A 25,429-nucleotide genomic window follows, 5' to 3' on the forward strand; every position below is an offset into this window, starting at 1 on the left:
GTCTATAGAAGTACAGATATTGCTTGTTTTATTCTTTCAGTGTGTGTCACTGGCAAGGCCAGCAGCTGTTGACCATCCCTAGTTGCCCTTGAGAAGGTGATGGTGATATGCCTTCTTGAAATGTTGCAGTTCATCTGGTGCAGGTACATGCACAGTGCTGTTAGGGAGGGAGTTCCAGGGGTTTGATGTAGCAACAGTGAAGAAACAGCAATATAGTTTCAAGTCAGAGTAGTATGCGTCTTGCGAGGAACTTACAGCTAGTGGTATTCCTGTGTTTCTGCTGTCCATGTCCTTCTAGGTGGTAGAGGCTATGTGTTTGAAATGTGCTGTTTAAGTAGCATTAATGAGTCGCTGCAGCGCAACTCATATATAGTATACACTGCTGCTACCACTGGTTGATGGTAAAGGGAGAGTGAATGTTTAAATTGGTGGAATTAGATCAACTGGACGGCTGGATGGTATTGAGCTTCTTGAGTGTTGCTGAAGCTTCACTCATCCAGGTGAATAGAAATGATTCCATCAAACTCCTGAATTGTGTCTTGCAGATGATGTGCAGGCTCAGGGGAGTCAGGAAATGAGTTAATCACCTCATAATGTTGAGGCATAGATCGGGTGGACTCTCAGAGGCTTTTTCCCAGGGTGGAAATGTCTGCTACGAGAGGACACAGGTTTAAGGTGCTGGGGGGTAGGTACAGGGGAGATGTTAGGGGTAAGTTTTTCACACAGAGGGTGGTGGGCGAGTGGAATCGGCTGCCGTCAGTGGTGGTGGAGGCGAACTCAATAGGGTCTTTTAAGAGACTCCTGGATGGAGTACATGGGACTTAATAGGATGGAGGGTTATAGGTAGGTCTAGAAGGTAGGGATGTGTTCGGCACAACTTGTGGGCCGAAGGACCTGTTTGTGCTGTAGTTTTTCTATGTTCTATAATTCACGGTTACTGAGCTTGTAGCCACAGCATTTAAATGGCCGATCCAGTTCAGCTTCTGGTCAATTGTCACTCGCAGGATGTTGATAGAGGGGGATTCAGCAGTGATTATGCTATTGAATGTCAAAGGGAGATAGTCAGCTTCTCCCATTTTGAAGATGATCATTGACTGGCACTTGTGAAATGTTACTTGTCACTTATAAGTCCAAGCCTGAATGTTGTCCAGGTCTTGCTGCATTTGGGTGTGGTCTGCTTCAACATCTGAGGAGCCGGGAATGGTGCTGAACATTGTGCAATCATCAGCGAACATCCCCAATTCTGACCTTATGATGGAGGGAAGGTCATTAATGAAGCAGCTGAAGATGGTTAGGCCTCGGACACTACTCTGAGGAAATCCGGCAGCAATGTCCAGAGGCTGAGATGATTGGCCTCCCACAATTACAACCAACTCTCTTAGTCCAACCAGTGGAGAGTTCCCCCCACCCTCCCCACACCTGATTGCTATTGACTTTAGCTTTTCCAGAGCTTCTAGATTCCACACATGGTCAAATGATACCTTCCTGTCAAAGACCCCTTGAATTCAGCTCTTGTTTGGACATAGACTGCAATAAAGTCAGGAGCTGAGTGGCCTGACATAACTCAAAACTGAGCAATATCAAACTGAGATATCCATAATTGCAGTCCCAATCATAGCAAAGCTTATCATACCTGCAACACGAATTCTGATATCATGATACTTTTCACCATAATCATTTTTCAGCATAATTTTGTATATTCCTGAATCTGATCTATGTGCGCTGGAGATCAGGAACTGTGACATATTGGGTCCTTTTGTTATTGTCTCCCTGCCTTTGGTGGGAGTTCCATCTTTCAGCCAGATCACATTGGGTGAAGGAGACCCCTGTAATAAACAATAACAAAATAACATGAAACAACAACAACCATGAGATTCGGCATTGCTTTCTATATCTGGTGTGTTCTGGACATGTACAAGAGCTGGCAGTGAGGGGCAATTCAGTGCAAAAGATCAGTGAACCACTCTTTCTTATCTATGTCTAATGCAAACATACAGGAACCCACAGTGAGACACTTCAGCCCCTGAAATTCTGGATCCTTTGAATCTGGTCAAAGCATTAAGATTTGCCCAATTGCAGCTGCTCACTCTGTTTAGGTAATAAAGGTCAAATAATCTCACTTTAATAAAACTGCAGAAATATGTAGTGCTAGATGAAAATTTCAAAACAGCGCAGGCAAAATGACACAAATCAGTTACTCAGTGGGTCAGCAACAAAATGTAATTTTGAGCAAGTCCATCTACCCTTTGCAAGGGAAGGGAGTCAGGTTTCATTGAAGGTTGTAATTTTCTAGACCTAAGTTTAAGGTCTGGTTTTTTGCAGAGTTGTTGAGACTTCGGGGACTTAGACCCATTTCTGACATATCCTATATTTTCCAGGAACGGGAAGGGGAATGAGAGTGGGATGTGACTCCCACATGTGGAAATCCCAAAATCTGTGGGGCTGTTTAAACTCAGTGCTGAGTTCAAACATACCTCATTTTTGCTGCAGTAAGCATCTTATCCCACAGTGTGGGAGTTACAAATCTTTAGAGAAATTGTAAATGCTATCAAAGAGAAAAAAAGACCTGTCCAGCTGTGAAGTTATTTAAAAACGACCTGCCCTGTACCTGTAATAGTTGAAAAAAATCTGTTCCAGAAGTTTCAATAACTGCTTGTTGACAAAATGCTAACTCTATCATTATAGCATTATTAATGCTTGGTTTTTTTCTACAACCTATGTTCATCACAATGGGGGTGCAAGGTCATCAGATCAAAGTGATTATTAAAAGATTAATTAAGAGCCCGGTTCAATTCTAGCCTCGGGTCACTACCTGTGTGGTGTTTGCACATTTTCCCCGGGTCTGTGTGGGTTTCCTCTGGGTGCTCCGGTTTCCTCCCACAGTCCAAACAGGTACGCATTAGGTTGATTGGCCATGTGCAATTGACTCTAGTGTCGGGGGGGGGGGGGGGTAGCAGGGTAAACATGCAGGGTTATGGGAATGGGGCCTGGGTGGGATTGTGGTCAGTGCAGACTCAATGGGCTGAATGGCCTCTTCTGCATTGTAGGGATTCGACGATTAGCTGTCTTTTATGTAAGGTTATAGACAATAATCTGTTTTGATAAGGGATTAATGCTTGAAGGTATTTAAATGTTTTGATGGACTTTCATGAGTGGGACTGTTTTCATACCGTGAACTCTGTAATAAATATTTAGAATTCTATTTTATTTAATCTCAGCATGGCTCCTGAGGTCTGCCCAAGATGGATACTGGGGTAGTTGGCAAGGAGGGTGTAAGGACAAAGCTGATGGGTGAGAGGAATTATGCGTTTACACTGAGTTAGGATCTGTAAGGGACAATGGGAATGGGTAGGGGGTGTCATAAGCTTTCATGAGTTGGCACAAAGTTGGCATAGGTACTGTAAGAGCCACAGGGATGTGGGGGAGTACATGGGTTGACATGGAGAGTGTTATGGACAATTGGACGTACATTGGGCAATGGGCTGGATGGACAGTGAGAGGCCATTGGAGTGGGTGGGATTCATGCGTTGGCATGGATTGGCATGTATGGGAATGGGGATGTATGGGAGTGGCTGGGGGGTGGGGGTGAGGGGGTGTGAAGGGCGAGATCTAGAGTGCTAAATGTTTAAAAGAAATAACTGGGATGAAGTTCCAGAAAACCAAGGCAAGCCTTTTAAGCATCCTGCCTCGGCAGTTGGCAGCTCCTGCGGCCACTTCTGATCTTCATCCAGGGATAGCCCAACTCTATCTCTCACCTGCACTACTGGAATGAAGATCCCACCATCTGGGGCATCTTTTCCCCAGGCCAACTGTGGTGAGCTGGAAACTATCCTGACTCAGAATTGAATATCTGGGCCTAAGGTGTTGACTCACCTGTGGGCCTCAAATGTGTTGAGCAGAATAAAATAGCTCATTCCTACTAGCATACTTCTGGAACACAGGCCAGAGCCTAAGAAACGGAAAGTCTTCAAGTTCACACTCACTGCCACATATCTTTTGACATGGAGGGCCATGTATGAGTGGTTGGAGGTTGATCAAACAAGCCCCCCCCTCAACCCCTCCATGTCCTCCAGCCATTTAGCTAGGGTCCCAGCCTTATTTAAAGGTTTTTCAACACATTTCCAATGGGTCTACATTCCTAGTATACCAGAAAAAGCCACTGATTTATGTCCAAACTACTGTATACCACACCAAATTGTTGTTTTCTTTTACCTCTGTGTACTGGAGATATACAGGACCGGACACTATAATACCAACAAGATGCTCAGTATCACGCAAGAATGAACATTCCTTTTTACTCAAATGTATAAATACAGATACACACGAGAGATGTAGCAGCAGAATGATAACAGATGCAAGCCATTCCTGGTTCTCTATTCTCTTCTGTACACATATAAGAGTTAACACAGACATATGTCTAAGCATCATTGTATCAGACAAAAATTAATTGGTCAATTTCACCTGATGTGTGCAACATGAACACAGGAACTGTCAATGTGTATTGATTTTTTAAAACGTAGACATTTAAAATAAGAGTAGTACTGGACCATTTGTCTAATGTGCATTACATACAAGAGTTAATGCTGAGCTGCGATATTTATCAGGAAGAAATTGTTTCTTTTTAATCCAGTGAGCAATGTACAGGTACAGGATCTCACTCAGAGAAGAAAGAACTAAGAACAGTACAGTACAGGAACAGGCCCTTCGGCACTGCGCTGATCACGTTGTCCTATCTAGACCAACCGCTTATATCTCTCTATTCCCTGTCTGTTATTGTGTCTATCCAGATAAGTCTTAAATGTCGCTAATGTAACTGCCTCCACCACCTCACTTTCCAGTGCATTCCAGGCCCCCACCACTCTGTGTAAAAAAACTTCCCCGCACATCTCCACTGAACCTTTCCCCCCTTATCTTGAACTTGTGCCCCTTATAATTGTTATTTCTGCCCTGGGGAAAAAGCTTCCAACTGTCCACCCTATCCAAGCCCCTCATAATTTTATAAACTTCTTTCAGGTCGCCCCTCAAACATAAATGAGGCACACACTATCAGAGGAGAATCAATTGTTTAATTTGGTATGGGTTATATTTGTGATGAAGGTTGGGTAAAATTGAAGGCTCATTTCTTATATGCAGAAACATTTTCAATGAACCTTGATAAGTAATGAATCCACAATGTAGTGCTGCCTCTGGCTGTTGAAGTAACTAAAGTCCCTTACCGAGAAGCCCACGTTGATACACAGTGCTGTACCTGCACGGACCACCATGCTGCTTGGCATTCTGGCATCCAGAAACCTGGGAGCGGCTGCAAATAAAATAGTTAAAAGTCATGGAGGATTTTTTTTTCCCGTCATATGATTTTCACTCATAGGGCCACAGAGACATACAGGACTGTCAGAGGTGAATGCTGTCCGTCTAGCTGGTTACTTCATTCAGATGATGCTCCAGCTCAGTCAGTGGTCTGGCTTTACCATTCAATCAAAATGAACCAAGACACACAAAGACAATCTGGTTAAGAAACTATAACTGTGTAACTTTGCTGTGGGGGTTATAGTCCAATCACTACAACAAGCAGCAATAGGAAGAGGCAATTGAATTTATAATTTCTTCTTCCTCACTTGATTACTGTGGTCTCGATGCATAACCGACACTTTAAAAAATATATATTTTTTTAGGATTTGGACATCATTAGCAAGGCCCATAATTCAATTGTTCTTGAAAAGGCAGTAGCATGCTTCTTACCTGTACCACTTTAGTGCAATCACTGGGGATTCAGTATGTGCCGCTCCAATAAAATCTGTCCAATTTTTTTGATTGAATGATCATCAAACTTCATGCATAGATGCTTAACATATTTGTACTACATTCTTGTATGTACCAGTTTTTTAAAAAAGCAAGAATTTTCATTTATATGGCACCTTTCATGACGTCAGGACATCGCGAAACACTTCATAGTCAATTAACCTACATAATTTTGAAGTGCAGTAACCAGCTGTTAACCTCACACTATCATTTTTCTTCTCATTCCTGAAAACCACTGAGTGCTGGGAATGTGCTAACTGGAGAATGGTCTCATTGGGCCTGACCAAGTTGGCTGTCTACAGGTTGCAGGGTCACTCTGACTGCCTGTGTGCCTCTCCTCCATGGTTATGAATGTGAGATAGATTTTGAACAGTCCTGGCAACTCAAGACTGGGCAACCATGGGGTGCTATGGGCCATCAGCAGCAGCAGAATTGTACTCAACCACAATCTATTAACTCATGATCTGGCATACTCAACAAGGCTCCTTGGACAGCACCTTCCAAGCCTACAACCCTCACCTTGAAGAAATCCAACACTTATTTTATCTTTCACATGGCAGTACCATTTTGACTATGATCAGGGTGGAAGAGTCAATTACTAGGGGGCATAGGTTTAAGGTGCGAGGGGCAAGGTTTAAAGGAGGTATACGAGGCAGATTTTTTACACAGAGAGCATGGTGCCTGGAACTCATTGCCGGGGGAGGTAGTGGAAGCGGATTACACGAATAAGATGGGCAGAGAGGGATATGGTCCCCGGAAGGGTAGGGGGTTTTAGTTAAGTCGGGCAGCATGGTCGGTGCAGGCTTGGAGGGCCGATGGGCCTGTTCCTGTGCTGTAATTTTCTTTGTTCTTTGTTTGTTCTTTGAAAGCAATTCACACCTCTTGTGAAGATGTTCGGAAGCAATTTTGAAGGACTGATTCTGTAAAGGGTCAGTGAGCTTAGATGGCGAGAGTGTAGTGCAGGATAATGATGAGAGCACAAGTTGAATCCCTGTACCAGCTGTGATAGTTCTTCCAGCCTGCCCCCTTGTCTTGTGCCATAGTGATATTGCAGCTTGAACGCTGATTAGCAACCGTCAGACAATGAGGACCCTACACAGAGAAAGGGATAGTGGCTAATGGGCAACATTAATTCAAGCACTTCGGTTGCATCACTTCCAATTCATATTTCATGATTCCTTTTATTTTTTTTGGGGATGTGGGTGGTGCTGGCTCAGCCAACACCATGATATGATATTTCCAACACCATGATATGATATTTCCAACACCATGATATGATATTTCCAACACCATGATATGATATTTCCCATCCCTAGCTGCCCCCGAGAAGGTGGCGATGAGCTACTTTCTTGAACCACTGCAGTCCCCGTGGTCTAGGTGCACACACAGTAATCGTGTGAAGAAGTTCCAGAACGTTGTCCCAGTGACAGTGATTGAATGGCGATATAGTTCCTAGTTAGGATGGTGTGTAATTTGAAGGGGAATTTGCAGGTGGTGGTGTTCCCTTGCAACTGCTGGTTTTGCACCATAAATTGATAAAAGTCGTGGGTTTGGAAGGTGCTGGAAAAAGAGCCTTTGCGAGTTGCTGTAGTGCATCTGGTCGATGGTACACACTGCTGCCACTGTTCATTGGCCTGAATGTTTAAGGTACAGGATGGGGAGATGTTCCAGCTGGTGGCTTTGTCCTAGATAGCAATTCTTGAGTTTTGTTAGAGCTGCACTTATCCAGGCAACTGGAGGGTATTCCAAGACTTGCATAATGAGGGGCATAGATCAGCTAGATAGTCAATATCTTTTCCCAAAGATAGAGGAATCTAAAACGAGAGGGCATAGGTTTAAGGTGAGAGGGGAGAGATACAAAAGGGTCCAGAGGGACAATTTTTTCACACTGAGGGTGGTGAGTGTCTGGAACAAGCTGCCAGAGGTAGTAGTAGAGGCGGGTACAATTTTGTCTTTTAAAAAGCGTTTAGACAGTTACAAGATGGGTATAGAGGGATATGGGCCAAATACGGGCAATTGGGACTAGCTTAGGAGTTTTTAAAAAAAGGGCGGCATGGACAAGTTGGGCCGAAGTATCTGTTTCCATGCTGTAAACCTCTATGACTCTATGACAAGTGCAGCAGATATATGGCAATGCCACCAGCTGGAAGTTCCCTTCCAAGCCATCCTGCCTTTTAAATGTATCAGCGTTTCTTAAGTGCCACTAGGTCAAAATCCTGAAACTTCTCCCACCCATGACAGCACCGTGGGTGTACTTGCACCACTTGGACTGCAGCACTTCAAGAAGGCAGCTCACCACCACATCCTCAAGTGCAACTAGAAATGGGCAATAAATGTTGGCTGAGGCAGTGAAGTCCAAATCCCTTTTTTAAAAAAGCATCACTGTCTCTCAAAACAACTTGAAACCAATTTTCCTCGTATAATGGCATTACCTGGAGGTGGCATGGCATAGACACCTTTGTTAAGCTCGGTTGGTTCTCCCACGCCTCCTTCGTTTACAGCTCTGATTCTGAAGAAGTACTTGCCTCGTTCTTGGAGGCCCCCCACAGTGTAATTGGTGCTGGTAATTGGTATCTTACTGCACTTTGTCCATTCTTTAGCATCTTCGGCCCTCATCTCTAAGATATATCCCTGAGGCTCATCGCCTGAATCTGGTTTTTCCCAGGCTAGAGAGATGCTAGAATTAGTGGAATCCACCACCTTGATATCCTTCACCATTCCTGGAGCGCCTGGGTGATAAAGCCAAGATTAATTGTAACTTCAAAAGAAGCCAACTTGAGAGTAAACATCATATTTTAATACAAGTATGTTAGGTTAAAAAAAAATGTAAGCACACAAATAAAAATGCACAAAGATAGATCAAGACATTTTCAATGTATGCATTTTCTTAGTGCAGGTGAAATGGGTTCATTAGGAAAACAGAACAAATATAAGCCTCAAAATTTTGGTTGGTGAGAAGGATTACAATACTGTGTGATACCAATCAGTAATTTTAGGAGTTTCAGAATCTGACTGATCCTTACCAGCTGATTGAAATTGCTGCAGGACTAACTGCACAAATTTACATGAGGCTGGTTCTGCATGGCAATGGAGAGATGATTCTTCGTTGAAAGAAGCAGCCCACAAAATTGTTGTATTCACACATTGCCTGCCATTTAACTGCTCAGTTGTTTCACTGGTGCTGGCAATCCATTGCCCATTGTGCACGCCCCCAGTTAATAAAGCCTAGGCCATGCCCTCAATTTCACTATTGATTGAGTTACTTCTCACTTTATGACTGATCATCAGACCATTTAATGAGTTTGAATCTAACTTTGAGGTCAGTTCATTAAATCTATTCACATGAAACTAGGGATTGAAGAGTACTGAGTATGTTACAGGGTTAGTAATATAGAGGCCTGGATGAATAACCCAGAGAACAGGAGTTGAAATCCTCCCATTGGCAATTTGAGACCTTAAATTTAGTTTGCTAGAATCTGGAAATAAATAGCTCATAAAAGTTGACAATGAAGTTGTTGGATTGCCATCAAGACTCTACTGGTTCATGAACGTGCTTCAGAGAAAGAAACTTGCCCTCCTTATCTGGTCTGGCCTATATGTAGTTCAGATCCTACACCAATGAGGGTTAACTGTACTCTGGAGTGGTCTAGTAAGCAATTCTTTTGTATCAAACTACTACACAACAGTTCAGAACTCAATGTCACTTTTTAAAAATTCATATGTGGGACATGGGCATCACTGGCATTTATTGCCCATTCCCAGTTGCCCTAGGAGGGTAGTTGAGAGTCAACCACATTGTCAACCACATTGCTGTAGCTCTGGAGTCTTGTGTAGGCCAGACCAGGTAAGGACGGCAGATTTCCTTCCCTGAAGGACATTAGTGAACCAGAATCGACGATGGTTTCATGGTCATCAGTAGATTCTTAATTCCAGACATTTTTTATTGAATTCAAATTCCACCATCTGCTGTGGTGGGATTTGAACCGGGGTCCCCAGAACATTAGCTGAGTCTCTGGATTAATAGTCCAGCGATAATACCACTAGGCCACCGCCTCCCCAATAAGTACTCACCTTACCAGCAATATTCTCTCTGAGATGCTGCTCAGGCTGTGCACAATTCAGGGTGTAGCATGCAGGGATAAACAGCCAACCAACGTCCCCTTTAAGGTACACACATGTTCAATCCCACAGGAATCTTAAAGGGACTAAAGGGAACTGAAAACAACTATGTAAACAGCGTCTGTAGGGTATTTTCAACCCCCAAAAACTTGAACCCATTCATGTTCGGCTTTAACTAGAGGAAGGATGGAGGATGTTTACTCTCAAGTTTTAAGAACTGAGGATGCAGGCCACCTTGACCTGAGGACTTGTCAGCCTTTAGGTCTAACTGCTTTCCCAAAACCTTTTCCTCAGTTATGGCAATTGTTTAAATTCCTCTCTCCTTTTCACCTTTTGATTTTCAAGTATATTTGGGGGGAGGTTTCTTTTTAAGTCTTTTACAGTGAAGACAGCCACAAAACACTTGTTCAGCGCCTCAGCCATTTCCTTGTTTTCCATTATCAATTCCCCACTAGGGGTCCAGCACAAACTTAGTTTCTCTTTTTCAATTTAAATACTTATAGAAACTCTTACTGTCTTTTTTTATATTTCCAGCCATCATTCTCATATACTCAAATTTATCCCTATTTTAGTCATTTTTTGGTGGTTCCTAAAATCTGGTCAACCTTCTGAACTACCACTAATCTTTGCAATTTGTGCAGTGTTGCTTTCAATTTGGTACAATCCTTAACTTCTTTATTCAAACACAGATGATACATAAGAACATAAGAACTAGGAGCAGGAGATGGCAATTCCTGATGGAATGCATCCCAGGGTACTAAAAGAGATGGCGGGAGAAATAGCAAATGCACTAGTGGTAATTTACCAAAATTCGCTGGACTCTGGGGTGGTTCCCGCAAATTGGAAAACAGCAAATGTTTAAAAAAGGAGATAGACAAAAGGAGGGTAACTATAGGCCGGTTAGCTTAACTAGTAGGGAAAATGCTTGAATCTATCATCAAGGAAGAAATAGCGAGACATCTGGATATAAATTGTCCCATTGGGAAGACGCAGCATGGGTTCATGAAGGGCAGGTTATGTTTGACTAATTTGGTGGAATTGTTTGAGAACATTACATGCACAATGGACAATGGGGAACCAGTGGATGTGGTGTATCTGGCTTTCCAGAAGGCAGTTGACAAAGTGCCACGCCAAAGACTGCTGCATAAGATAAAGGTGCACGGTGTTACGGGTAATGTATTAGCATGGATAGAGGATTGGTTAACCAACAGAAAGCAAAGAGTGGAGGTAAATGGGTGTTTTTCTGGTTGGCGATCAGTGACTAGTGGTGTGCCTCAGGGATCAGTGTTGGGACTGCAATTGTTTATGATTTATATAGATGATTTGAAGTTGGGGACCAAGTGTAGTGTGTGAAAATTCGCAGATGACACTAAAATGAGTGGCAGAGCAAAGTTTGCAGAGGACGCTGAAAATCTGCAAAGAGATATAGATAGTCTAAGTGAGTGGGCAAGGGTCTGGCAGATTGGGGTACAATGTTTGTAAATGTGAGGTTATCCATTTTAGTAGGAATAACAGCAAAATGGACTATTATTTAAATGGTAAAAAATTGCAGCATGCTGCTGTGCAGAGGGACCTGGGTGTCCTTGTGCATGAATCACAAAAAGTTGGTTTGCAGGTGCAGCAGATAATTAGGAAGGCAAATGGAATTTTGTCTTTTATTGCTAGAGGGATAGAGTTTAAAAACAGCAAGGTTATGTTGCAGCTGTATAAGGTGCTAGTGAGGCCACACCTGGAGTCCGATATACAGTTTTGGTTTCCTTACTTGAGAAAGGATATACTGGCACTGGAGGGGGTGCAGAGGAGATTCACTAGGTTGATCCTGGAGTTGAGAGAATGGTCTTATGAGGAGAGCCTGAGTAGACTGGGGCTATACTCATTGGAATTCAGAAGAATGAGGGGAGATCTTATAGAAGCATATAAGATTATGAAGGGAATAGATAAGATAGAAGCAGAGAAGTTGTTTCCACTGGCAGATGAAACTAGAACTAGGGGGCATGGCCTCAAAATAAGGGGGAGCAGATTTAGGACTGATTTGAGGAGGAATGTCTTCACACAAAGGGTTGTGAATCTGTGGAATTCCCTGCCCAGTGAAGCAGTTGAGGCTTTCTCAGTGAATTTTAAGGCAAGGATAGATAAATTTTTGAACAGTAAAGGAATTAAGGGTTATGGTGAGCAGGCGGGTAAGTGGAGCTGAATCCATGAAAAGATCATCATCTTATTGAATGGTGGAGCAGGCTCGAGAGGCCAGATGGCCTACTCCTGCTCCTAGTTCTTATGTTCTTATGTAATTCAGGCCCTCGAGCCTGCTCCTTCATTCAATACTATCATGGCTGACCACATGTCAGTCTTATGCCACAATGTATCCTTCTCAAAGAATCTTTCTTTCTTCCTGGGCTAAATCTTTGCTGGCAGTTATTAAATCATGGCAAAAATATCCATAAAACATGTGCTTTTACAGCACCTCTGGTGCAGGAGAATTTCCCCCAACCCAAAACCCTGCAAAATCCCCATGATCTGTCTGCACTCTCCAATCTCCCTTCGACAATCTCCCCTTGATAATCTCCCGCCATCCCCCCACCACAACATTACCTGCTCCGCCACTGCATCCCTTTGTTGCAGGATTTGTTGCCTAACAATCAATCAGGCTGGATGAGAGGTAGTTTCCCATATATAATACCTCCCTCCTGCTCCAAATGCATAGTTTGGTAAACATTGGGGTCCAGGTTGCTAATTGCCTGACTTCCCGTTAGATAGAATCACAAAAGCAAAGCTTTGGTAAATAGCATTCTGGTATTTCAAATGCCGCAAAACATATTTTTAAAAACACTTAGATAGATAATACTTGTTAAAGGGGCATTTTAAATGAAAAGTGATTGTCCAAACTATAAACTGATCAGATACTGTAAAAAAGGTTACTCACGGATGGGGTCTTTTGCCACTACTGAATTAGATGCAGAGCTGGGCTGGCCAAGACCTGCACGGTTAACTGCTGTAACACGAAACTCATACTCCACATCCTCCATTAGCCCATCAGATGTAAACTTATTATCTGGAAAAGAAATGGATATACTTTTACCAGGAATGAACTTTAAACCCTGGGACAGGGTTTCCACAAGTCATTTTCAAATTTCAAATGGCAAATTATGAAATCTTTAACAAATGTGCAGAGCTATGTGACTCTTTCACGTTTGTTTATCAAATCTTTCCTAAATTCTCTCTCACTGGAAAGATACTGAAAATTACAGTAAAAAACTGCAATAGTAAATTTGTTTAAAAAGAACTACAAAATGTTACAAGAAAACTCCAGAATTAGCTCCAACAAAGAACTGCAGTTTATCATCCTCCACAAAGAACTTCTGACACTTGCTGCAAAGACAACTGTCATTGGGAATGGATTGGAGGGAAAGGAGACCTGTCAAAAACTAAGTTCATCATGAAAGACCAGGGCCTTCAGAAGTTGCATTGTTGGGAGTAAGAGGAAGTCAGTTATCTTCCCTACTCCTCCATAGCTGCACCGCAAGGCAGTTACTTTGTTCAAGGCCTGAGGAGCGCTGTAACACTGGTGGTAATAAGGAAAATCCACTGGGATCAGTGCCTCATCACCATCATTTTCATATGGCAGGTCAGGTAGTTCCAGTGATGGTGTAGAGGGAGGGAAATTACAGGGTGGTTACATGGTGGTAGGTCTTAACCAATTTAAGTTTGCACTGTTTCCGCCATGGTCTCACTTGAAAGTGGGCTGTATCGTGAAGAGAAAAAAAAACAAATCTTAAAATAATAACTTAACTATAAATTTTTGCTTGGAAAACTATCTATTACCCATTCCATTCCCTCACCAGCCACAGGAATTGTGCACGGACTTCCTGGGCAAAAGTGAAAAGTGGTGATAATCTTAACAATGCTATTAAATATATATGACAACTGGAATAGGACCTTGAATTGGCTCCTTAGTGGCTGGAATCCAATGATTGCTGCCTTTCTTCCTTCTCTCTACAATATAGCCCAGTACTGGAGCGCCTCCATCCTTTGCTGGTGGGGTCCATGTGATGGTGATTGCCTCTTTGCTAACATCTGTGACCTGGGGCTGAGATGGCATTCCAGGTGACTCTGAGAATATAAAGTAAGAAAAAACATTTTTTTTTAATGCTCCCACATGATATCAAGGAATGATAGACAAGAAAGGAACCTGTTTGATTGGCAACCCCAGTTTTTGCCGAAAAGGGACAGAAAACCGAAAAGAAAGTATTAGAGAAAGCATCCATATTAGGACCATAGTAATAATGTGCAATCTTCCCCTGTTTTACTGCATCTTCCTTCACAAGGCTTATCTTTGACTTCTCCCCTCAGATAGTTACTTCCTGATGAAGCCTCTGTAACCAATCTATCATAATTTGCAAAGTGGGCTGTTTTAGACTTAATAGAATGCACACATGGTACAGATAGTGAAGAATGATTTTAACCTTATTGAATTGAATCAACCAAAAAAAGGTCTAAATATTCCTCAGAAGACAGCATCATCCTGCTTTCTAAAAGTGGGCGGCACAGTGGGGTAGTGGTTAGCTAGGGACCCAGGTTCAATTCCCGGCTTAGGTCACTGTCTGTGCGGAGTCTGCATGTTCTCTCCTTGTCTGCGTGGGTTTCCTCCGGGTGCTCCGGTTTCCTCCCACAGTCCAAAAGACGAGCTGGTTAGGTGCATTGGCCATGGTAAATTCTCAGTGTACTCGAACAGGCGCCGGAGTGTAGCAACTAGGGGATTTTCACAGTAATTTCATTGCAATATAAGCCTACTTGTGACACTAATAAATAAACTTAAACTTAAAAGACAATCATATAACTGACGGGTAAAAGCTGAGAACAATCTGGGATCCAAGGACTTTGATGAGTGGAGCATGAGAATGATGACAATGGCAACAATGTTAAGAATAATAAAGTAAGAAGTTTAACAACACCAGGTTAAAGTCCAACAGGTTTATTTGGTAGCAAAAGCCACACAAGCTTTCGGAGCTCTAAGCCCCTTCTTCAGGTGAGTGGGAATTCTGTTCACAAACAGAGCTTATAAAGACACAGACTCAATTTACATGAATAATGGTTGGAATGCGAATACTTACAACTAATCCAGTCTTTAAGAAACGAAACAATGTGAGTGGAGAGAGCATCAAGACAGGCTAAAAAGATGTGTATTGTCTCCAGACAAGACAGCCAGTGAAACTCTGCAGGTCCACGCAACTGTGGGAGTTACAAATAGTGTGACATGAACCCAATATCCCGGTTGAGGCTGTCCTCGTGTGTGCGGAACTTGGCTATCAGTTTCTGCTCAGCGACTCTGCGCTGTCGTGTGTCGTGAAGGCCGCCTTGGAGAACGCTTACCCGAATATCAGAGGCCGAATGCCCGTGACCACTGAAGTACTCCCCAACAGGAAGAGAACAGTCTTGCCTGGTGATTGTCGAGCGATGTTCATTCATACGTTGTCACAGCGTCTGCATAGTTTCCCCAATGTACCATGCCTCGGGACATCCTTTCTTGCAGCGTATCAGGTAGACAACGTTGGCCGAATTGCAAGAGTATGTACCGTGTACCTGGTGGATGGTGTTCTCACGTGAGATGATGGCATCTGTGTCGATGATCCGGCACGTCTTGCAGAGGTTGCTGTGGCAGGGTTGTGTGGTGTCATGGTCACTGTTCTCCTGAAGGCTGGGTAGTTTGCTGCGGACAATGGTCTGTTTGAGGTTGTGCGGTTGTTTGAAGGCAAGAAGTGGGGGTGTGGGGATGGCCTTGGCGAGATGTTCGTCTTTATCAATGACATGTTGAAGGCTCCGGAGGAGATGCCGTAGCTTCTCCGCTCCGGGGAAGTACTGGACAACGAAGGGTACTCTGTCCACTGTGTCCCGTGTTTGTCTTCTGAGGAGGTCGGTGCGGTTTTTCGCTGTGGCGCGTTGGAACTGTTGATCAATGAGTCTAGCGCCATATCCTGTTCTTATGAGGGCATTTTTCAGCGTCTGGAGGTGTCTGTTGCAATCCTCCTCATCCGAGCAGATCCTGTGTATATGGAGGGCTTGTCCGTAGGGGATGGCTTCTTTAACGTGTTTAGGGTGGAAGCTGGAGAAGTGGAGCATCGTGAGGTTATCCGTGGGCTTGCGGTACAGTGAGGTGCTGAGGTGACCGTCCTTAATGGAGATGCGTGTGTCCAAGAATGCAACCGATTCCGGAGAGTAGTCTATGGTGAGCCTGATGGTGGGTTGGAACTTGTTGATGTCATCATAGAGTTGTTTCAGTGATTGTTCACCATGAGTCCAAAGGAAGAAAATGTCATCGATGTATCTAGTGTATAGCATCGGTTGAAGGTCCCGTGCGGTGAAGAAGTCTTGTTCAAACCTGTGCATGAAGATGTTGGCATATTGAGGTGCGAATTTGGTCCCCATGGCTGTTCCGTGTGTCTGGATGAAGAACTGGTTGTTGAAGGTGAAGATATTGTGGTCCAGGATGAAGCGGATGAGATTCTTCACCGCACGGGACCTTCAACCGATGCTATCGGACCCACTCACCTGAAGAAGGGGCTTAGAGCTCCGAAAGCTTGTGTGGTTTTTGCTACCAAATAAACCTGTTGGACTTTAGCCTGGTGTTGTTAAACTTCTTACTGTGTTTACCCCAGTCCAACGCCGGCATCTCCACATCAAGAATAATAAAACCAGCAACAATTTGTAGTTATACATTGTAGAAGAACACGCCAAGATACTCCACAGAAATGTAACTTAAAAAACGGACACTGAGATTAGCAGAAGATATTTAGAAGAATTACCAAAAGCTTGGTCAGCGGTAGGTGTTTGGAAAATCTTAAAGGTGCAGAGGGAGAGGACATTAGAATGGAAATTTGAGAACATGGGGCCTAATCAGCAGTAGGCATGACCACCAAAGGCAATGGAAGGGGTAGATAAACAAGTGGTCAGAAGATTTAAAAATTTGTTAAGATCCCTGTTGCACTCCACTAGTTAGTTTCCAACCCAAAAATGACTCATTATTCACAATTTTTTATTGGCTAATCAATCCTCCATCCATGCTAATATGTTACCTCAACACCATGGGGCCTGTATTATGTAGTAACCTTTCATGTGGCACCTTACTGAGTGACTTTTGGAAATCTAAATACACCACATCTAAAGGTTCCACATTATCCATGTTGCTTGTTACTTCTCAAAAAATGCTAAAAAAAGTTTATTATGATTTTCTAAATGCCCAGTTATTACTTCCTTAATATTCAAGCATTTTCCCTTTAACAGGTGTTAGGCTAACTGATCTATAGTTTCCTGCTTCTTGCCTCACCTAAGCATTCCTTGATCTGAAAGTAAATTGAAATCAAATTATTCTGTGTTTCCACCGATCTGAGCAATTCTATGTTTATAGTCAATGGTGCAGAGGGCAAGGCCTCTCCCCCGTTCTTATTCCCTGTGATATCAAAACCGATACAAAAATCTAAATACAATCAGGCAGAGTCAACATAGTTTTGTGAAAAGGAAATTGTGTTTGACTATTAGCATTTTTTGAGAAGTAACAAGCAACATGGATAATGTGTGTGGTGAACCATTGTTGGTTACCACCAGGAGTGCTGAGCCATGGTTTGGCCACCACTATGAGTCTGTAGATATGTTACTGTTGGGGTTAGGGTTGGGCTGTTCTACCTGTTAATATAGTCCTATGGTACACCCCAGTTGGCTCTGCCTTCTGGGAGAGGTATAAAGGTCACTGCTCTGCCTGGTGGCCCTTTAGTCTGGGATTGTATATTGTATATAGTAGCTCTGTTATTGTTGGCAATAAAAGCCTTTATTTCCCGGGTACATCCTGCCTCCCGTGTGATTTATCGCGCATCAATTTTATTGCCAACAAGAAAATTTTTTTTTTGAACGAAAAAAACCCCAAAAGAAAACCATGGAGCAAATGCTGAAACCCGAACGGCTTACGTTGGATCCACGTGCGGCGGGAGCATCGAACACTTTCGACCACTGGTTGAAGTGTTTCCAAGATTACCTCGACGCCTCCACAGCGGTCCACAACGACGCCGACAGACTCCGGGTCCTCCACGCGAGGGTAAGCGACGCTGTATACTTAGCGATCCGTGAGGCCCAAGACTACAAAGGGGCCCTCGAGCTTCTCAAAAAGCGATACAACAAATCGCCGAATGAGATCCATGCTCGACACCTTCTAGCCACTCGACGGCGGCAGCCCGGCGAAACGACGGAACAGTACCTGTGTGAACTTCAGCAGCCAGCCAGAGCCTGCAACTGCAAGCCAGTGTCGGCAGCCCAGTACATGAGCGACCTAGTTCGAGATGCGTTCGTGGCGGGAATCGACTCATCGTACATCCGCCTTCGGCTGCTGGAGCAAGGTAACCTCGACCTCACTAAAACCGTAGAGTTAGCTGACGCTCTAGAAACGGCCTCCAAAAGTCTGGAGATGTACCCCGCGACCACGTGGGGACATTGTGGCAAGTGCAGCCGCAGACTCCACTTTATTCAGCGGGTTCGAAAAACTGCGCGATTGCGTTTCCAGCCTCGGACCTGACGACGGCAGCAGCTCCAGGTGGCCCGCGGTATTACTTCTGTGGGGGGGTGAAACACCCTCGGCAGCGATGTCCAGCTAAAGTGGTATTGTGCTCCGCCTGTGGCAAGAAGGGACATTATTCCAAAGTATGCCAGACCAAACCACCCTCCAAACACAGCAGTGCGGCGTGTGACTCCCCGGAGCCGGCCTCCTTGTCTTCTGCGTCTTCGAGGTCTTCCACCACGTGCGATTCCAGGGCGTCGCCATTCCTAACGACGGAGTCGCAAGACACGTGCGACCTGCAGGGGCCGCCGGTTTTGGCGCCATCGATCACGTGCGACCTATAGGGGTAGCCATTTTGGTCGGCACCGACCGCAAATGACCAGCAGGGGCCGTCATCAACCATCTCAGCTGCCTGCAGTTGCACCCACGATCCAACGGTGGCGTCAATCATCCTGGACCAGGCCAAGCCTCACAGACTCGACAAGTCCATGATGGACATACAGGTAAACGGACGCCAGATTTATTGTTTGTTTGACAGCGGGAACACGGAGAGCTTCATTCACCCTGACACCGTGAAGCGGTGCGGTCTCCAGATTCGGACTGTCAAGCAGACAATTTCGATGGCGTCAAGGTCCCGGTCTGTCACCGTGCTAGGGAACTGCATGGTCAACCTGACGGTGCAGAGCACGGTTTACGAGAACTTCAGGCTCCTTGTGTGACCGCACCTTTGCGCGCCGATACTCCTAGGACTAGATTTTATGGTCCACCTGAAGAGTGTAACCCTGCAGTACAATGGGCCACTCCTTCCGCTTTCAGTGGGAGCTCTGCAGCCTCTAAATTGCCCAACGCGCTCCACATGTAGTCTCTCGACGCTCAGGATTACCACACCCTCCCTATTCCAGAATCTCGTGCCAGGCTGCAAGCCTATCGCAACAAAGAGCAGGCGTTACAGCGCTGAGGATCGGATCTTCATTCGATCTGAAGTTCAGCGGCTCCTCAAGGAAGGGATCATCCAACCTAGCGTTAGTCCTTGGAGAGCGCAAGTCGTGGTGGTTAAGAATGGGAACAAACACCGGATGGTCATAGACTATAGTCAGACCATTAACAGATACACGCAGCTGGATGCGTATCCCCTCCCGCGCATATCTGACATGGTCAACCAGATTGCGCAGTACCGGGTGTTCTCCACCATCGACTTAAAATCTGCTTACCACCAGCTCCCCATTCGCCCAGAGGACCGACAATACACGGCCTTTGAGGCGGATGGTCGCCTGTACCACTTTTTAAGGGTTCCCTTTGGTGTCACGAATGGGGTCTCGGTCTTCCAGCGTGCTATGGACCGAATGGTGGACCAGAACGGACTGCGGGCTACCTTCCCGTACCTGGATAACGTCACCATCTGCGGCCATGACCAGCAGGACCACGATGCCAACCTTCTTAGATTCTTACGCACTGCATCTCGCCTGAATCTGACCTACAACAGGGAGAAGTGTGTATTTCGCACGCGCCGCCTAGCTATCCTCGGATATGTGGTGGAAAACAGGGTCCTTGGCCCTGATCTAGACCGTATGCGTCCCCTCCTCGAACTCCCCCTGCCCACTAGCATCAAAGCACTAAGAAGATGCTTAGGCTTCTTCTCATACTACGCACAGTGGGTTCCCAATTACGCGGACAAAGCCCGTCCGCTCATCAAGTCTACCTCCTTTCCCCTAACAACAGAGGCTCGCTTAGCCTTTGCAGGAATAAAAGCCGACATCGCGAAAGCCACGATGCACGCTATTGATGAGTCCATCCCCTTCCAGGTGGAGAGTGATGCATCTGATTTCGCCCTGGCTGCCACACTTAACCAGGCGGGCAGGCCCGTCGCCTTTTTCTCCCGCACCCTCCAAGGCCCTGAAATTCAGCATTCTGCGGTGGAAAAGGAGGCCCAGGCCATTGTGGAGGCCGTTCGGCATTGGCGCCATTACTTGGCGGGAAAACGGTTCACTCTGCTCACGGACCAGCGGTCTGTGGCGTTCATGTTCAACAACACGTTACGGGATAAGATCAAGAATGATAAAATCTTGAGGTGGAGAATCGAACTCTCCACCTACAATTATGATATCATGTACCGTCCAGGGAAGCTCAACGAGCCCTCGGACGCCCTGTCGCGTGGAACATGCGCTAGTGTGCAGGAGAATCGATTACAGGCTCTCCACAATGACCTCTGCCATCCGGGGGTCACTCGGCTCTTCCACTTCATAAAGGCCCGGAATCAACCCTACTCAGTGGAGGATGTCAGGTCCATAACCAGAAGCTGCCAGGTATGCGCGGAATGCAAACCGCACTTCTACCGACCTGACAGGGCACACCTCATTAAGGCCACTCATCCTTTCGAAAGACTGAGTGTGGACTTCAAGGGCCCCCTTCCCTCGACAGATCGGAACGTGTACTTCCTCAATGTGATTGATGAGTACTCACGATTCCCTTTTGTCATTCCCTGTTCTGATATGACCGCTGCCACGGTTATCAAGGCATTACGGGATCTTTTCATCCTGTTCGGTTACCCCTGTTATATCCACAGCGATAGGGGCTCGTCATTCATGAGCGACGACTTGAGGCAATACCTGCTCTCATATGGGATTGCCTCTAGTAGAACCATGAGCTACAACCCAAGGGGTAACGGACAGGTTGAACGAGAGAATGCTACAGTCTGGAAGGCTGTCTTACTGGCGTTGAGGTCTAAAGGTCTTCCAGTCTCCCGTTGGCAAGAGGTACTCCCTGATGCGCTCCACTCTATACGCTCACTCCTGTGTACGGCAACCAACGCTACTCCTCATGAGAGAATGTTTTCATTCCCTAGGAAGTCTTCCTCTGGGACCTCATTACTGTCTTGGTTGACATACTCAGGACCTGTCCTCCTGCGGCAGCATGTTAGGACCCGCAAGTCCGACCCTTTGGTTGAACAGGTCCATCTCCTCCACGCCAACCCTCAATATGCCTATGTGGCATATCCTGACGGGCGAGAGGACACGGTCTCGATTCGAGATCTGGCGCCAGCAGGGGGCTTGGAAACCCCAGTCACTCCCACACCCCCAGTTAGGGACCTCCCGACCATTATCTCTCCTCCTGACACGGTGCGGGCAGTATCGGGACCACCACTTAACCCTCTTACTCCCGTGTACAGCTTGCCTGAGTCCAGGAGATTGTCGCCACCTCGAGGCGTGCTCGAGTCCAGCGGATTGTCACCACCTCGTGGTCTACCGGCCCGTGAGGAACTGGAGGAGTCACTGGACACCGCCTTGGAGAGAAGGTCACCGCGATTGCCTGAACCGGCGTCATCGCCAGTGTTGAGGAGGTCGCAGCGACGGTGCGGTCCCCCAAACCGTTTGAACTTATAGACAGATGAACAGTTGTTCTGTTTTTTTGTGCCCCGCCGGCCTTTGTTTTAAAAGGAGGGGTGAATGTGGTGAACCATTGTTGGTTACCACCAGGAGTGCTGAGCCATGGTTTGGCCAGTACTATGAGTCTGTAGGGATATGTTACTGTTGGGGTTAGGGTTGGGCTGTTCTACCTGTTAATGTAGTCCTATGGTACACCCCAGTTGGCTCCGCCTTCTGGGAGAGGTATAAAGTTCACTGCTCTGCCTGGTGACCCTTTAGTCTGGGATTGTATATTGTATACAGTAGCTCCGTTATTGTTGGCAATAAAAGCCTTTATTTCCCGGGTACATCCTGCCTCCCGTGTGATTTATCGCACATCAATGTGCAACCTGTAGATGTGGTGTATTTAGATTTCCAAAAGTCACTCAGTAAGGTGCCACATAAAAGGTTACTACATAAGATAGGCCTCATGGTGTTGGGTAACATATTAGCATGGATGGAGGATTGATTAGCCAATAGAGAATTGTGAATAACGGGTCTTTTTGGGTTGGAAACTAACTAGTGGAGTGCAGCAGGGATCAGTGCTGGGGCCTCAATTATTTACAATCTATATTAATGATTTGGATGAAAGGACCTTGTGCGTGTGTATGATAGCTAAATTTATTGATGACACAAAGATAGGTAGGGTAGCAAGTATGAAGAGGACCCAAAGAGTCTGTAAAGGGATATAGATAGGTTAAATGAGTGGCCTAAAATTTGGCAGCTGGATTATAATGTGAGAAAATGTGAGCGTGAACAGTTTGGCAGCAAGAATGGAAAAGAATAGAATATTATTTAAATGGAGAGAGGCTGTAAAAATCTGTGGTACAGAGGGATTAGAACATCCTGGTACATAAATCACAAAATAAACATGCCGGTACAGCAAGTCCCTAAAATCGATAAGGAGTAAGTGTTGAATAGACTGTCGGTACTGAAAGTTGACAAGGCAACGAAGTGAATGAAATGCGTCTGAGGATATTGAAGGAAGTGAGAATGGAAATTGCAGGAGTGCAAGCCTTAATCTTGCATTCTTTCTCTAGATGCAGGGGGGGTTCCAGAGGACCGGAGAATTGCAATTACAGGACAGTCAGTTTAACATCAGTGGTGGGAGTGCATCTAGAAACAATTACTTGGGATGCAATTAATAATCACGTGGAAAAATGTTGGTTGATTAGGAGGAACCAGCATGGATTTCTAAAATGGAAATTGTGTTGAACTAATTTTCTGGAGATTTTTGAGGAGGTAACAGAAGGGGTTGATGAGGGTAATGCTGTAGGTTTGGTGTACATGGACTTTCAAAAGGCATTTGATGCATTGGAAGAAGTTGCGAGAAGGTTCACCCGGCTGATTCCTGGGATGAAGGGATTGTCTTATGAGAAAATGTTGAGCAGCCAGGCCTATACTCATCGGATTTTAGAAGAGCGAGTGGTGATCTTATTGCAACATACAAGATTCTGAGGAGGTGTGACAGGGTGGATGTTAAGAAGATTTTTCCATTTTTAGGGGAATGTACAACTAGGGGGAACAGTTTAAAAATAAGGAGTCTTGAGCTATACAGAAAGGCTGGATAGACTGGGACTTTTTTCCCTGGAGCGTAGGAGGCTGAGGGGTGATCTTATAGAGGTCTATAAAATAATGAGGGGCACAGATCAGCTAGATAGTCAATATCTTTTCCCAAAGGTAAGGGAGTCTAAAACTAGAGGGCATAGGTTTAAGGCGAGAGGGGAGAGATACAAAAGTGTCCAGAGGGGCAATTTCTTCACACGGAGGGTGGTGAGTGTCTGGAACAAGCTGCCAGAGATAGTAGTAGTGGCAGGTACAATTTTGTCTTTTAAATAGCATTTAGTTACATGGATAAGATGGGTATAGAGGGATATGGGCCAAATGCGGGCAATTGGGATTAGCTTAGGGTTTAAAAAAAAAGGGCGGCATGGACAAGTTGGGCCGAAGGGCCTGTTTCCATGCTGTAAGCCTCTATGACTCTATGACAAGATGGAGATCAGAAGAACTCTCTTTATCTCAGAGGGTCATCAGAATTTGGAATTCTCTACCCAAAAGAGCAGTGGAAGTTGGGTCATTGAATATATTCAAGGCTGTTAAGAGAGATTATTGATCGACAAGGGAGTCAAGGGCTATTGAGGGTGGGGGTTGGGGGCAGGCAGAGAAGTGAAGGCCACAGTCAGATCAGTCGTAGTCTTGACTGGCACAGCAAGATTGATGGGCCAGATAGCCTAATCCTGCTCCTAGATTTTATGATAAATGAACAGTCATTGGTTTGGACTCCAGGATTACTTGTCACTCAATTTAACTAGCATTCATTTGCAGTGGATTCAGTTGTCATTTTTTTCAGTCGGAATTCCATTTGCATTATGAGATGAAATTGTTGCCCATTCTGTATTATGTGTACAAATAATAAGCGTGTTAACAAAGAATGTTGTTGCATCTTTCAAACAGAGGAAATCTTCCATCCTCATAAGCCATGAAGGCGAGATATCAGAGATGGAACAGCCCTATCCTTCCGCTAACGAAAATAAATTGGAGATGTGGATCTCATCCGTAAACAATTTGAAGAATTATGGGGGATTAAATAGTTCATTTGAACTATTTGCAATGGCTGCCCTTTTAATTATGGGCTGCAATTCTCTGGCCATTCATGCCCTGCCGCCGCTGCCACCAAGAATGGAGAATTTGGCATTTAGACATATTTCCATTCGCTACAAATGGACCGAAGAATCCCAGCCGTGAGCAAGGTTGGAGAATTCCTGCCATGATCTCACATAAAACTTGCATTTATATCACACTGTATCTCTTCGAGAAATATCTCAAACTGCTTTAAGAATACTTTGGAATATAATTATATCAGAAAAAATGTTCATTATAACTGGAGGAAAATGGCTCCAGTAACAAAGGATTCATCTAATACAGTGTAATATTTAAAAATATTGCAGTGCCTTTAAAGGATTCAATTCTAATTTCATATTCAATAATCTGTACTATCAGTACTGGTAAGTTGAAAACTCAATGTGCACACTTACCAATGGGGTCACCAGCTAAGACCTCTTCAGAATCGAGGGGATCACTCATTCCTTCACTGTTTACTGCTCGGATTCGATATTGGTATGCTTGTCCTTCTTCAACCTTGTTGGTGGAGAAGGTTGTAGTGTTGCTGTCAACCTCACCAACCTTGATCCATGATTTTTTTCCAACAAGCTTCCTCTCAATGATGAAGCTGGTTATTTGTTTCCCCCCATTATCACGCGGTGCCTTCCATTTCATTGTAATACACTTCCTAGTGTGCTCCAGGAATTCCAATTTGCCTTGAGGAGGTTTGGGTCTATCTGCATAAAGTAAACAGAAAAGCAGAATGATTCTATTCACAGTACGCAATATCAATAGACCTTCTTAAAGTTAGAGTTCAAACCATCATATTGACTTTCCTTTTTGTTACGTTTTTATAGCTCTGTAATTTTATGTGTGTCAAGCTTCTTTTGTGTTCTTCTGGCTCCACCCTCTCAAATGGTTGGTGAGTATTCACTCATGCTCTTGGACTGAACCTTGGTAGATGATAAGAAGG

General features: G+C 44.7%; 1 protein-coding gene across 1 annotated transcript in view; it reads right to left on the reverse strand.

Moving 5' to 3' along the window:
- The window catches only part of LOC144499157 (immunoglobulin superfamily member 22-like), an 86,603-nt gene that overhangs the window by 15,976 nt on the left and 45,198 nt on the right, over window positions 1-25,429 (reverse strand). Inside the window, exons 14-19 of the mRNA XM_078221236.1 lie at window positions 24,891-25,193; window positions 13,852-14,025; window positions 12,839-12,967; window positions 8,232-8,528; window positions 5,217-5,302; window positions 1,634-1,826 (exon numbers count right to left, since the gene is read on the reverse strand). Coding sequence (XP_078077362.1) covers window positions 1,634-1,826; window positions 5,217-5,302; window positions 8,232-8,528; window positions 12,839-12,967; window positions 13,852-14,025; window positions 24,891-25,193 — 1,182 coding nt within the window. The remainder of the gene's footprint in view (window positions 1-1,633; window positions 1,827-5,216; window positions 5,303-8,231; window positions 8,529-12,838; window positions 12,968-13,851; window positions 14,026-24,890; window positions 25,194-25,429) is intronic.

Source organism: Mustelus asterias, chromosome 9 (genome assembly GCF_964213995.1).
Source record: "Mustelus asterias chromosome 9, sMusAst1.hap1.1, whole genome shotgun sequence".
Taxonomy (NCBI): Eukaryota; Metazoa; Chordata; class Chondrichthyes; order Carcharhiniformes; family Triakidae; genus Mustelus; species Mustelus asterias.